The sequence below is a fragment of the Molothrus aeneus genome, chromosome 10 (assembly GCF_037042795.1).
Source record: "Molothrus aeneus isolate 106 chromosome 10, BPBGC_Maene_1.0, whole genome shotgun sequence".
Classification (NCBI taxonomy): domain Eukaryota; kingdom Metazoa; phylum Chordata; class Aves; order Passeriformes; family Icteridae; genus Molothrus; species Molothrus aeneus.
Genome location: NC_089655.1, coordinates 1,386,621 through 1,401,974, shown reverse-complemented (window position 1 = coordinate 1,401,974; position 15,354 = coordinate 1,386,621). Strand labels below are relative to the sequence as shown.

The 15,354-nt window shown below is 42.5% G+C and overlaps 1 protein-coding gene across 4 annotated transcripts; it reads left to right on the top strand.

Annotated features, from left to right (window-relative positions):
- The first annotated feature begins 1,697 nt into the window (after positions 1-1,697).
- PARL (presenilin associated rhomboid like) lies at positions 1,698-14,811 on the top strand. 4 transcript variants are annotated; one of them, XM_066556914.1, is made up of 9 exons: positions 1,698-1,802; positions 2,479-2,619; positions 5,103-5,151; positions 6,496-6,591; positions 7,974-8,123; positions 8,483-8,553; positions 9,919-10,020; positions 11,828-11,925; positions 13,713-14,811. In XM_066556914.1, exons 2-9 carry the CDS (start codon positions 2,575-2,577, stop codon positions 13,825-13,827), a joined length of 726 nt encoding a protein of 241 aa, XP_066413011.1. In that variant the 5' UTR covers positions 1,698-1,802; positions 2,479-2,574; the 3' UTR covers positions 13,828-14,811. The 4 variants fall into 4 exon arrangements, with proteins under 4 accessions (XP_066413011.1, XP_066413012.1, XP_066413013.1 ...); XM_066556915.1 differs by lacking the exon at positions 1,698-1,802 and adding an exon at positions 4,581-4,695 and having other exon boundaries at positions 2,512-2,619; XM_066556916.1 differs by lacking the exon at positions 1,698-1,802 and adding an exon at positions 4,581-4,695 and having other exon boundaries at positions 2,512-2,619; positions 5,103-5,207.
- Positions 14,812-15,354: the final 543 nt, after the last annotated feature.

Here is a 15,354-nt window from a genome sequence, read left to right as displayed (position 1 = left end):
GATACAGATACAGGGAAGAGACCTGAAGGAGCTGGTGGGGTGGGAATCTGGTCACCCAGCAGCCCTTTGCTGGAGCAGCCCAGTGGTGAGGTGAGGCGAGGTAAGGTAAGGTAAGGTGGGGTGGGGTGGGGTGAAGTGAGGTGGGGCAGGGCAGAGGAGCCTGGGGAGGGAAGGTGCTGAGGTGTGGCAAGGTGATGTGGACCCACACATGGAGCAAGGCAATGCTGAGGCAGCAGCTCCAGTCTCCACCTCACCTCCTGGGCTGCTGCAGGCTAGGAAGAAACAAGCTCTGCCTATTCCATAAGGCTTCTAGAGGGCAGTTCAATAAATCAGCCCTGCAGAGAGCCCCTGATAAATCAGAGGGCTGGGCAATCACCAGCTGTGTGAGGCTTAAAATGGGAAAGTGCTGGATTCTGCACCTGGGATGGGACAACCCCAATGTATATATTTGTACCTACAAACTGGGGAACAAGACCCTGGAAAGCAGTGTCACAGAAAGGGACCTGGGGCTCATGGTCAGTGGCAAGTTGAATATGAATCAGCAGTGCCCTGGCAGCCACGGTGGGCCAACTGTGTCCTGGGGGTCAGCAGGCAGAGCATCGCCATTGGTGTGGATTGTTCTGGTCTGCTCTGCTCAGAGATGGCCTCACCTCGAGTCCTGAGGGGTTTTGGGCACCACAATATTAAAATTATATTAAGCTACTCCAGAGTGTCCACAGGAGGGCCACAAGGATGGAGAAGAGCCTTGAGAAGCCATATGAGAAGAGGCTGAGGACACTTGGTCTGTTCAGCCTGGAGGAGACCTCATGGCAACTTTCTCGTGAGGGGAAGAGGACGGGCAGGCACTGAGTGGTGACCGGTGACAGGACCCGAGGGAATGGCCTGAAATTGTGTCAGGGCAGGTTTAGGTTGGCTATTAGAGAGAAAGGTTCTTCATTCAGAGGGTGGCTGGGCACTGGAATAGGCTCCCCGAGGAAGTAGCCACATAACCACGCCTGACAGAGTTCAAGGAGCATTTGGACAACATTCAGGGGTACACGGTGGGATTCTTAGGGATGGTCCTGTGCGGAGCCAGCAGCTGGACTCGATGATCCTTGTGGGTCCCGTCCAACACAGAATATTTGATTCTGTGAAACCTCGGCACCCCCCGGCCTCACGGGCTAGCCCTGCCCACCAAGGGGGCCGCGGCGGTGAAGGCGCTGCCACGCTCATCATGGCGGCGGAGCAGGCACCACCCACCCGGCATGGCGGCCCCGAAGAGGCTCCGACCCGGCGGCGCTGCCCGCCGAGCCCCGGCGGCGGCACCGTGAGCTGTACGGGCACCCATCCACCTGCCGTGCGGAGCGGCCCAGGAGCCGCGGGGAGGCGCGCCCGCCCTTTGCCATGCGGTGACCGAGCGGCTCGCCCGCCATCGGCGGGAAGATGTCGCCCGGTTGCCCCGGAAGCGCTCGGGCAGGCGCCAACATGGCGTGGCGGTGCTGGGCCCGCGCCGGGGGTCCGTGCCCGCACAGGTACCGCCGGCACGGCAAGGGACAGGGAGGGTCAGGGAGGGCACAGGCGGCTGGGGCGGGCGGTGCTGACGGTTCCCATGTTTCCCCCGCAGGCTGGCGCTGCTGCTGCTGCAGCCGCGGCGGGGTTTCCGCCGGGCGCGGCCGCGGCCCGAGGAGCCCCCGGCAGCCGCCGCCGAGGCGCGGCCCGGCCCGCCGCTGCCCCGGCGCAGCCTCTGCCCGCCGTCACCCACCGCCGCCGCCGGCCGCCCCTCGCCGCGCCGCCTGGTGAAGCCGCTCCTGTTCGCCGTAGGGGTAAGTGGCTCCTGGGCCGGGTGCTGTGCACGGCTGCGGAGAGCGGGTCGGTAATGAGCATATTCCATCTGTCTCAGGGGAATGCTTCCCCCCTGGGCTTGGCTTCTCAGTCCCTCAAAGTTAACGCAAGATTCTTGGCCAAATACTGTAGCGTTATAATGAGCTAATACAAAGTAACTTCAGCTAAATCAATGGAAATACCGTAAAGGTATCCCAGTTTCATTCCATTTCGGTGAACTTAGTAATTTCACTGACCAGTTTTGTTTGTGAGCGTTTTTGATAAAGCATCATCTCATGACACTGAACATCCAGTAAACCTGAGGAAATGGCCTGAAGATGCACAAGGATTTAGATTAGATGTTAAGGGGAAAAAAAAAAACAAACCCAAACAGAAGGGGTTGCAAAGCTTTGAAACAGGCTGCCGAGAGCAGTGGTGGAGTCCCCATCCCTGAAAGTGTTTAAAAAACACGTGGATGTACTCGAGGACATGGTGAACTCAGTGGTGGTGCTGACATTTGGACTCATGCTCTTCAAGGTGTTTTCCAGCCTTAAGGGCTGTGCCGTGCTGTGAGTCCCGTGGTGCCGCAGGTCCCATTGCCGTGCTGGGGGTGCGGCATTGCCCGGGGTGCCCCGGCCGGGCCTGGGGCAGGCACTGAGCCTTGTCCGGTATCCCCAGTTCACAGGCTCGGCCTTCGGCTCCGCCGCCATCTGGCAGTATGAGTCGCTCAAGTCGCGCGTCCAGACCTACTTTGAGGAGGCTCGAGCAGACTGGATGGATAAAATGCGGCCGCAGAAGAGAGGCGACTTCAGAAAGCAGGTACGCAGAGCCGGGATGCTCGTGCAGGGGTGGAGCCCTGCAAGGCACAGCTTCAGCTCTCCTCCGGTGTGAGCATCGTCTGTACAACACGTACTTGTCCTGGCTTTTCTGATTTGGAACTTGCAGAAATATTGGCTTCTCAAAAAATTACAGTGGATAAGTTGACGTGCAAGGAAAACTGATAGAATTAGTTCTAGAAAACTGTAACTCAATATCACTGTGAAGGTTATAGTGGAAAAATGGAGAAAAATACCATCTTCACCCAGAACTGCAGGAAGGAGAGGTCAGTAGTAGGAATTTGTTCATCTAAACTAGGTACCGTTTGCTTTTCCACCATAAAAAACCCCCCAACAAATGTTCTTGCTTCATCTTAAGTGCTCTCAAAAGTGAACATGAATTCTCAGAGGACAGAACTAGATTAAATTCTCAGTCTTATGCTTAAGGCTTTTCAGTTCTCTGCCTTCTGAAATGCATATTTTCAGCCTCTAAACCCTTAAAAATACAAGGTTTTAGAGGGCTTTTTTACTTTAAGAGCTGACATTTCCACACAAGTACTTTTAAGTTTGGGCAGCAAGAACAAAATAACTGCTGCAAGATTTGTCATAAATTTAGTTGGCATCCCAAAAATATCAGTCATTTAGTTTTTAATTAAGTATACTTTAACCTAACCTAAACATTCATGTATGTTTGCATTTGTTTCAAGGTTACTATGGCTTGTGATAGGCCAGGCTTGGTACTCGTTCAGGTCTCCTGGTCTAAGGGAAGTAGGGCTGAGCATGGAGCTGGAGAGGCTCGGGGTCCTGGGACACACAGGAGCTGATTTTCTGATGTGCATGGTGCACACCAGCACTGCTGTGGAAATGGGCATGTGGGATAACCCTGGTGGGCAGCAGAGCTCCATGGGGCTCCTTGCTCATGGCCCCCACAAACCCCCAGTGGGCTGGGAGAAGAAGAAAAGCAAGAAAACTTTTGGGGGTAAAGATAAAACAATCACCAAAAAATTGTTCAGTAAGTATGAGAAGAGAGAAGAAAACAAGTGATGCATAGGTAGTCACTCACAATCTCCTGTGGAAAGACCAGTGCCCAACCAGTTCATGAGAAAAATATGTTAAAGCTCCTGAAGTCCCCTCTTTTGGGGGGGATGCCATTATTTGGTGGGAATATCTCTGGTTAGTTCAGATCACCTGCTTGGTTGTGTCCCCTTCCAACTTGTTGCAACCTGCAGCTGCAGAGTGAGAAATGCAGAAGATCTTGATGTTATGCAAATGTTGTGCTGATGATGTTCTACATTCACCAGAATGTAGAACATTAGTGTGTTCCCAGTACTGTCTTGGTCAAAAATCCAAACCACAGAGCCATGTATAAGCTGCTAGAAAGAAAATTACCTTTATCCCAGCAGACTTTCAAGCTTGGTGTATATGAACTGCAGGGGAGATTATGATCAGCACTTAATATTTTAAAATAATTATGTCTTTACACTTTTGTTTTCCTTCAAAATCTGAAGGGGAAGATCTGGTGATTAGCTATCCAAAAAAGAAAACTAAACTGCACTGTTGTTAATAGGCTTAAACTCCCAATCCCCATCTTCAACGGGTAAGTTCTATTTCTAAGAGTTCAGGATTCCCCCGTTGTTTCTGAGGGCATATAATCCTTGTATTTTAGAAAAATCATATCTGTTCTGTGTTCTTATACTGGAGACTATCCTCTGCCAGATAATTAAACAAAGAATGCAATGAAGTTGTTACTTTGATATCAAACAGTGAATACTTTCTTTTGTACATCATTACATCCCCTGCCTCCAACCTGCAGATAATTTTTATGACATTGTCCCCATCAATATGGTTGGAAGGTTATTGAGGTAGCAACAAAATATATGTCCAAAATGATTACAAAAGCTGAGGAAGGGAAAGGGGGGTGCAATTTGTCTGTGGGCTGACTGCACTCAAAATAAACTTTTTCAGGGGTTTTAAACTTGGAGGAGGGCTGGGTGAACTGGACGCAAGGGGGAATGGATTCCACATCTTGTGAGCCACCTCTGCAAAAGTGATCCTGGCACAAAAGTGGAATCACTCAAAGGTGGGTGGTGTGATGTTAGACAGCATTAGGGTGAGGCTTAGTCGAGGCAGGATTTATGCTAACTTTGGCTAATCTGCTAAAGTCAGCATTATGGGCTAGATCTTTGTTTAATGCAAGCAGGGTAAACCCACTGGAGTTGTGCAAAAGGATATAACCCCATTCTTTTTGGAGGACCTCTTCATCCATATTGGGGTATTTCATGAAAAGGAGGGTAGATAGCTGTTCTTCAGTAAGGAAATGTCAACTTGAAAAGCTAAAGCAATCAGAAGTAAAAAAAAATTGAAACCACAGATTCACAGATTTCAAACAAATGCTTTCCATTCTTAAAAATGTATAAGCTTTACCTGGCTGTTTTTGAAATTGCAAGTGCTTCATGGTGGCATTGATGGACCACAATTCTGTTCCAGGTTAACAGCTGGTGGAATAACCTGACTGAGGGTCAGCGGACTGTGACAGGTTTGTGTTAGCTTACAAGTATTAGACATTCACAGGAAGAGAAATATGGCAAACAGGTACAGTATATTAAAACAGATGGCTTTCATACCGTGTTTAGGTTGTTGGGCACAAAGCATGTGGAAATTTACACCTGCACATACACTATTTCTGCTACCACTCCTTCTCACAAACTATTTTTTGTATGCCTTAAAAAAGTCCCTGTGTGAGAGAGTGTGGAGGATTAAGTAGAATCCTCCCCCAGCAATATTTTGCTCACGAGTTATGAAAAACAGCAAATGCTTTTAGAAGAAATAGGTGGATATATTCCACCTATATGGTGGAATTTCCCACCTGAAATGTGGGAATTAAAAGTTCCCTAATAGTTACATATTTGCAGTATGACATGAAAAGTAGCAAAAAATTAACCTTTGAGCTTTCCTTTGGTTATAATGTAGTTTTGATTGGTTAGCCTAATGCCAAATTCCTGAGATAAATGTAATGTGTGAAACAGAATTGATGAGAGCTTGATTCAAATCCAATCGCTGAGCCCTATCTCCTGCTATATATTCTACATTAACCTGCTAATACTGAATCTGTATTAGCAGGTTGTTAGTGTAAGGTTACTTAAATGCCATTTAAGTTGTTTCCAGGTATTATAAAACATTTTAAATACCTAAATGTTTGGACAGAAATAGAGAAGGCACTTTAAACAAGAAATAATACATTTTCATTATGTTTCCAATAATTTACACTCCTATTCAAAGTAAAGTAAGATAGCAATAACATCTGTGAAGTAAAAAGCTGTGTGTTTGCTGTCTCCCAAAGGTCACAAAGCCAATTCAACTTTGCAGTTTTCTTAAAGCCAAGCCCCCTCCAGAAATGGACAGGATATGTACTGTGTATTTGTATGGTTCCCCCAGTGTTCTCCTCTTGTGCAGTTAAATGCAACTGTGCAGTAGATCAGTGGCATTTGGAAATAAATAGCAAGAGGGGCAGGAAATGGGACCTCTTAGCTGGCTCCTTTTTCATTGATTCTGCAATAGAATATAGCAGTTTGAAACCATAGCTTGAACCTTCCCAGCACAGATCTTTGGGGACTGTTGGATTCATTACACTGTGTGTTAGAACAGTTGCAATTAAATGTCATATTTCTGAAAGACTTCCACTATATAAATGTAGCTTTCAATGTTTTTCACTGCTTTTTCTAAACTGTGTACAAAGTAAGAAGTGGATATTGCTTTTAATGGAATTGTGAAGAAAAAGTACAATTCTACAAGCTGTCTTTTTAAATACTTGCTTTCAGTAAGCATTATGGTGTATTACATTGGTAATTTGCTTTTATACTTTCTTTTCCCCTCTTGATAGGTATCATAGCTGCAAATGTCTTTGTGTTCTGTTTGTGGAGACTGCCTGGCATGCGACGGTTTATGTTTACATATTTCACCTCCAATCCATCCTCCAGTAAGTGAACAATAATTTGGGTGCCTTTCCTACACAGAGATGTAACAGAACCTCTGATGATACTGCAGAAGGCTCAGGTGGCACGTGGCTTACTGAGAGCTCCATCACCCACAAGCAATCTCAGTCCTGCTCAAACACATTATTCCATCTAGGCAGGAAATGGTTTGAGGGGAACAATGTTATGAGTAATGGATCTGATTTTTTAAAACAAACACAACTGGTGCTTTTCTAAATATTGTAACATCAGAACTGTTGCTTGCTCTCTGGCCTTTTCCTGCATGCAGTGGGATGCAGCTCCTGCCTGAATAAAGGTGAGAGGTGCTTCTCCCAGTGACATCAGCCAAACTGCTTTCTTGGACAGAGTGCAAATCAAGCCACTCAGTGAAGGAGGAAAATAAGCTGTACTACATAATGCCATTCATAAACTAGACTCAAATGTGATTATTTCCCCCCTGTAATGTTCTGTGGGATGCAGACAGAGCCGTCATCAGTCATGTGCATGCATGCTTTCATCAGTAGACAAGGATTAGTCTGTAGGTTGTGTACAGAGTCCTTGCTTCAAAGCTGTGCTTTCAGTCACATTAGGAAAACCCAAACAAACCCAAGCACCAACTTGGCTTTCACTGTGTGTGAAATGTGCTGAAGATATTAACCTAGGAAAAAAAAAATAGTAATTTTTAATGGCAGAAAAATGGAGTTTCATTTCTACAGTAGAGAAAAGAATTAAAAGGACAAGGAGACAAACATGTTTGGAAGGTACTTCCTGCTACATCTTAATTTCTGCTGAAAAAGTGGAAACTCAGCCAGTTCCCCCACACACTCCAAAGCTAAAGATATCTGCTACCCAGATCTGAGCATGTCACCCCAAACTCTCCTGTTTTAAATAATGTTGACCTTCAAACCTGCTAATTGGCTTGTTTGCATTTTCAAGGCTGCTGTTTCAGTGAGGAGAGCTGGTAGCATTTTCAAAGAGGAAAACTGTTTTGTCTCTGAGTTCATCTTTGTTGCAAATTCATTTCATATGGCTGCTCATGTATATATAAATAAATGAAATACCTTTTTTCACCGTATAAATAAATAAATGAAATACCTTTTTTCTTTTTCAAAGCATAGGACATAGGTCACAATGTTTTCTATGAAACAATCCCCAATAGGTAACTAAGATTATTATTACAACTTGCAGATCTTTGGGGTATATGTTCTTCCTTTGCAAAAGGCATTGCTTGGAATTTGAAATTTGTTCCATTGCTGGGTTTACTTCCTATATTTGAGATTCTAGGCATAATTATCCTATAGTGTCTCTTGATAGATTTCTAGTCTACATGATGTGTAAGTTGAAGCAAATTAAATGACTTCATGTGCATTGCTTTTCTCTTTTGCAGGAGCCCTGTGTTCTCCCATGCTGCTCTCTACGTTTAGTCACTTCTCTCTCTTCCACATGGCAGCAAATATGTATGTTCTATGGAGCTTTTCCAGCAGCATTGTCTCTCTTCTGGGATGTGAGCAGTTCATTGCAGTGTATCTTTCTGCTGGTAATGTTAAATATATATATTTACAACACTTAAAAAATATAAATATGTGTTCATACAAGTAAAATGTGTGCTTGGTTAATAGATATATGATGACAGATGGCCATTGTTCAGTCCCACACATTGCTTTATACTAAAGGCAGTACTACTTTGCTGTCATACAGATTTTTGGTGGGTTTAAGATACTGGGCTTTGAAATATAAAACTGTATCTGGTTTTAATTCCTGCTTTACTACCTAAATAAAACAGCTGTTAATACAGTCTCTTGGAATTTTTGTGACAAGAGATGACAGTTAATTTGTACTTTCTGATGCTGGTCTGCCTTACTGCCGTGATTTCCAGTAGTAATTTCTCTTTTTCAGGGGTTATCTCCACTTTTGTCAGTTACGTCGCTAAAATGGCCACGGGAAGGTTTGAACCATCCCTTGGAGCTGTAAGTATCTTGGAATATGAGAGACTGATCATGATCTTTGAAGCCAATTTGAAAGCCTGCTCTATTCTTTCACCTCTTTAAAAGCCAAGAGTACATTTGGGGTAATGGAAACTAGAGAGGTTTATCACAATCAAGTAACCAGGTACAAACTGGTTCTCCTGAACTGGTTCTCCTGTGCAACAACTTGCCTGTTCTTCAGATATGTTCCCTCTGCTGCAGCAGCTGCCCAGAACTAACACCACTTAGTGCTGAGGGTTGTAAGTGAGTCCTGAACAGCAGGAGCTCTTGTCCCTGAGCAGATCAGTTATGTAACTTTTTATTGCAAAAATGGTATTTCGTAATTGTGTAGCAGTCTTCTCTAATTAAAAATAGAATACTTTGGAAAGAGATAATGTAATCAGACAATCAAACTCAGCATGTGATCCCAGTGGAAGTTGTAGGGCATGCTGTGCAGGAAGGGCAGCACTCCTGCCAAAAATCTCACACGATGAACAATATGAGGCAGGCTGAGGAGCTTCTGTAGCTGCTAGTTCTTTCCAAGTGTTTTTAGTAGTAGAATGTTTTAAAACACTTACCTTGCATTTGAGGTTAACCTAGGCATTTGCCAGGTTTTAAAGGCTTAACTTACTAAACTGAATAATTTTGATAAAAGCCCAAAGTCAGATTCTCATTATTCTGTTAGAATGAAAAACTCTTTAGCTGTGCTGAAGTTAGAACTTTTGCAAATGCTGTATGTGTATTGTCCCTTTGTCTTATGAATGAATTATATCTGGAGCAAATTACTTTCCCTTAGTCTTACTGATCTGAACTTACTGAAATTACCACACATTGCATTGGTTTACTGCATTCAGAGCTTTTCCATTGAGATTATTTCAGGGATACAAAACCCCGTGGTCAATTTAGTACAGTCCAGGGAATTACTTGTTTCATTGACAAAAGGTTTTTGTTCCTGTCCATCTATTCTTTTTATTGGTTTTTTACAAGCTTCAGAATGATTTTGCTTCATCAGATGTGTCTATGCTTGATTAATAAATTTTAGATTTCTAGGGTTTACTTGGGAAACAGCACATTTCCAGAAATCATCATCTTAAATTTAGGAGTGGGTGTTTCTTAATTATGTTAGAGGATTTGAAGGATGTTTTTCCCCAGTATTTAAAATTCCAGATATTGAAATAAATAGTGGTGTGTTGTTTTATTTTTATTTGGAACTTTTCTGTGGTGACAAAAGATGACGTACTTTGAGTTTTACCACAGGGCTGCATTTGAAAATAAAAGCTAAAAGGAAAACAGGTTCACATGCAGAAAAATATGTTATCCCTTATGTAACATCTTAGCTTGCTTTGATGTATTTTCCTGTGTTTCCAGTCAGGAGCTATAATGACTGTCCTTGCAGCCGTGTGTACGAAGATGCCAGAGGCAAAACTGGCCATCATACTTCTTCCAATGTTCACATTTACAGCAGGAAGTGTAAGTGCCTTTGAACTTCAAAGAAATGCTACTCTTAAAACATTTTCCCCCTACCACCTCAGTATCTGACCATGTGTCCTCTTCCTCTGTGTTTCTAAACTGTTAAAGTTATTTTGAAAGAGAAGAGGGGTCATAGAAGTCACAGGGATCAATTCAGAATTGGTGCAGCCTAGCAGAGTCATTACAGCGGAGTGTGGTGAATTCAGAATTATCCTAAATTCCATCCTCCATGGGTCTGTTTCAGATCTAATCCCAAGAAGTGAAAGAAGCTGGGAGGGAGTCAGGTTCACCTGTCTGAGGAACCTACATACACATCCTCTTCTTTCTGATGGGTGGTGTTTTTATAGCAGCACTTGAAACAGGCTGCTGTAAAACTGGTATGTGGTCTTTAAATTAAAAATTATCAAGATGGGAAACACAGAATTTCGCTTCTTGAGATTATATTCCAGCCCTGAAGGAACATTTGCCTTCTCATATCATCTTTTGATACTTTCAGGAACACTTTTGGAATTAGAAGTAGGCTACTAAGACTTGTCTTTGTGTGTAGTACTAGGACTCCTATTTTTTCTGTTTCATGAAGTTGTTTTATGCACATCCAGTGCCACATTTAAGAAAAGCTTCTCATGTATATCTCAACTTGCTTTAATAAGTTAATCATGTTTGGTCCACTACTTAAAGGTGTTTTACTGCTTAAAGCAGTTAAGCCAGGTCATTCCAAGATCATGAGATTTAATACTCTTTGTAAGTGAAGCTTATAGATTTGAACAAACATTCTTAGATGTAGCTTTCATGTTTTTCTTGCACTTCTGCTTGGGCTGACCTGGGGTTTTTAGCATGCTACCCTTTAACTGCATCTTTCTTTAAAAGGTGGCCAGGGTGGAAACATAGGCAGAGGCACAGAGAGCACTGCCATGAGCAAGTGCTCACTGCAAAACAGGAGCAATATCAGCTATTGCAGTAGAAGCATTGGAATGATTTTGGCCCAACTATAAAATTGTATAATTGTTTATCTAAACTTTACAGAGTTCTTTAATCTGCCTTACCTGTACTGTGATGAGCTTTCAAATGAAACAAGCCAGTGTAGCAATGGAGCTTCTATTCTAACCCTTAGGCTTAAGGAAAGAAATCCTGCCTAAAGTACCATTTCATCCTTGCGTTAAATCTGTCAGTCTTTATGAAATGAAGCATTTAGTAAAATGTTGTCTGTGGACAGTTATGGTGCCTTGTGTCTCCTGAAGATGGTACACCAGCAGCTCATGCTGCTCTGCTGTGGAGTTGTTCACTGCAATCCTGATTTTCTGCCGTCCAACAGATGTTCATATCAGACAAAGATAACAGGAATGCTGCCCCCCGTGTTCCATCCACTAGAGAGTTGTGTTCAGGAGCACAGATGCACATAAATCTAAGCTACATCAGAATTAGAGAATGAGAATATTGCAATTACATATTTTGTGGTGTCTTTTATAGCATGTACTCTTTCAAGTAATTTTTGTTTCCTCCTGACCTTAGTTTGGAATGTATTTGTAGCTTTAGAAATGAAGATTGGAAGAGACTGAGTGTTCAAAAAGGACACATTCCCACCCTGCACTATTCTGTAGCTGCTCACATCTGTATTTTGACAGCACAATACAGTTGGAGACTGAGTCTCTTGTTTTAAAACAACTTTTTTACAGTAATTTCTTTGATATAAAATCTATAGGATGTTTTTGATTCCAAATTCTTGCTCTGTGCTAGAATAGAAAACTGTTATCATTGGCCATTTTGTGCTGTGACTGATCCTGTCCATTCCATGTTCTCTCATTTCTAGGCTTTAAAAGCCATAATTGCATTTGACACTGCAGGGCTTGTTTTAGGCTGGAGACTTTTTGACCATGCTGCACACCTTGGGGGAGCTCTCTTTGGAATGTAAGTCTGTATTTACTAACTCTGTTTTGTATTTAATTTAATCCTGTGTTTTTCTCTCTTCCTATATTGCTGAAGTGTGGGGTTAAGTTGTCTTAACTAGCAATGAGTACAACTCACTGTTACCCTTCTAGTGCTGTAAATTTTTGTGGAAAACATTGTTAACTGATGAGCTTCAAGAATTGAACTGAGCTGCCATAGAATCATGGATTAAATGTCAGGTGGCCCTGTAACCTGGGCTGGCTGTTTCTGTCCTGCACTTGCCAGCATATTGAAGAGAGTCACAGGGCAGAAAAGATTCCCAGAAAACACAGAATAGACAAATTAAAATAACTTTAAAGAGCTAAAAAAATGTCTTTGTATCAGTGTTTTTCCTCTAATTGCGAATATACAGAGAGCTACAGAGTTAATTAAAGCTCTGGCCAGATTCTTTTGAGCAGCCTCTACTGCAGTTTTCTCAGTGTTGCTGTATTGCCTTTGTGGGGACAAATTAGTAAATTAGTTCTTCCTAATTAGTAAGAACTACCAGAAACAAGTTTGTAGGAAACAGTTCTGTATTGTTCCATGTTTGAACTACGTTGAATTTTTCCCCTTCTACCCAATTGCAGACCTATTACTAAGTGCATTTTTTAATATTTTATGTAGGCATTTGAAAAGGCTACCTGAGATTTCACTAGGCCAGACTTAAAGGCAAACCAGCTTGTAGACCAAATAGTTCCCTATTTCTTGGCTTTGGTGTCAGTAAGCTGTGTGCTGTACAGCCTCCTTTTCTCCCTGTCTCTGGTATCACAAATGCATCTGATGTAGTCTTGCTGATTCAGAACTGCTTTCTGTCCTGATGGGTGTGAATCAGCTTGTTCATTGTGAGGAAGAACAGTCTGCATTGGTAAGGCACATTCACATATTAAAAGAAGATAGCAGTTGCAGTAAAAATGGTCTGGAGTTGGCAGTTTCTTGCTTTCCTCACCTACATATTTTTACCTGTTTGTTCTGCTCAGTGATGATTTTGATCACTTCATCCTAAAAGAGAAAGGGCCTTCACTTATTTAGGACCTATGTTGAATGGCCAAAGTATTTTCTATACATTGCCTCCCACTTTAGAAAGCAGCTGTCTGATTTAAAGGGATGGCCAGTTCACTGGCTCCTGGCTCACAGAAAAGTGCTTTTGTTCCTCAGGATTCAGGTGTGGAGTTGGGCTTGGGAGAGAACCTTCAACCTATTTCCATGTGGTTGCTTCCCCTCATGCCTCTCCCCCATAACCTCCATTGCTAATCACTTATGTTGATATTCATGTATTAGCATATATAATTGTCTGTGAATATAAACAAAGCTAGAGCACTTTGATAGATTAATCTTTAGGTGCAAATAGAAGAAAATTCATTTTGAATGGAACGTGGTTCTTTATGGGGCAGTTGTATTTATATAGGAGAAGAAAGAACACTTTTCCTTGGTATTGTCAGTAAGGATCAGCACAAGCAACACAACTATTTTAACAGTCTTTTATATGGAGATATTTTTAATGCCTTTCTAAGTGGAAATCACAACAGCTTGAAATTAAAGGCAGGGAAACCGTTCGTTCTCAGGACTGAGACAAATAAGAGCAACAAAGTTAACTGTTTGCAGTCAAGAGAATGAGTGGCTTACCTGCTGTTTTCCAAGCATGTTATTCTTTGTGCCTTAGTTTATCTTGTCTCCTACACTGAGTATTTCCTTGCTTTCAGGCTCAGCCTGTTTTCCCTCAGGTGCAGAGGGATGTCACAGTTAACTTTAACTATGGCTTTCTTTCCCAGGTGGTATGTGACTTATGGCCACGAGCTCATATGGAAGAACAGAGAACCACTGGTGAAAGCTTGGCATGAAATGAGGACAAAGAACACAGGAAAGGGAGGAGGTGGAAGATCTTAACTGATTCTAATCCTAGAGATTCCTTGTGCCCAAGTGGTATCTTACTTGAAGACATGGGATTGAATTGGTTTTGAAGGTTTTTTTGCTACTCCACATTAAGCCTCTAAGGAGCTGAAGTTTCTAATGTAACAAAATTATGTTACAAAAATTCATACCCATAGAAAATGAACTCTTTCAAAGGTGGAACAATAAAGGTTTTTATCCTATTGCTTTCTGAAGTAACAGTCTGCATTACCTTTTTAAAGGTGGAATAAAACACGTTTTTCAATTAAGTGACCTAAATCTCTCTCAAAAAAAATTAAAATGGGATGCAACTGGTTAATACTTAGGAAGATAAACATTTTCAGAACTGAGGAATTTAATGGATCACAGACCCCTAATGTCTGCCAAACAATACAAGGTGCTTTCCTAGAAGGGAAAGTGGGACTCAAATAAGGCCAATATGGTGAAGTTCAGTGATTTTTGTTGTTGAAAATATTGGATGAAGTGAGGCAGTGGTCTTGTTTGATTTGAAACTTGAAATACGTGAAGCAATACTGGATTCTTTGCCAAGGCTTATGTACTGGTTTGATGGTCCAGCTTTGTCACCTGTGGCTTATTCAACTTGTGGTTTTCATTTCTGTTGAGTTCCAGCAAGCTTTTAGATCTTATTGGATTTTACTACAATGATATATCCTTTTCATAATTACATGCAGGGGAAGAATGACATACTGTGTTTTGTGATATTCTACCATGACTTACACTCCTTTCTGTATTCTTTCACTACATTGATTTGGGGGTGGGCTAGAGGGGTACTCTTTAAGCTGTACTGTATTGTTAGTTTTCTTTAAGGTTTTTCTAAGAACTTTAAACCTGTAACATATGGTTCAGAATCTGCCAGTTTTAGAAAATAAGCAGCTTCAGCAAAAATAGATGAGGTGCCTGAGATCAGCAATGCTGTAAACAGAAGTAACTGCTAAAGTAAAGCTGAAGGTAGTACCACGACCAGTGTTCCTATTTACAAGTAAAAACTGGATTTGGGGTGTGCTGCTACTCTGTGCCTGTCATGCAGGGATGATACTGAGCCCATTGCCAGAGGCTGAGGAATCTGCCCAGACACAAGCTGGTGGGTTCAAGCCCTGGGTGGGTTCCTGTCAGCTGAGTTAGTCCTTCCCCATGGACTGACCTGCCAAAGAACACGTTGCATTTGTAAGAAGCAACTTTGTAGGTTTTTTTACTTTATAGCAGTGCCTCACATAAAATAAATTACTGTGGGGGAAGGGAATACATAATGCTACGTGGCACCAGTTTTAATAAATGATGGAGTACAAAATTGGTGTAAACTCCCTATCCCAGGCCAGTGCTTGTTTAATTTTTTTCTCTTCATCAGAAAAATGAGGCACTTGAGGATTTGTAACTTCATGTGCCTGGTGACGTAAACACTTAAAAATGAAGGAGCTGGAGTAGCTAATATTCCTCTGCTTTGCTCCTGGAGTTTTCTGGCTTTCAGTTTCCAGTCTATCACTTCCTCCCCTTCCCTGCTCTGTG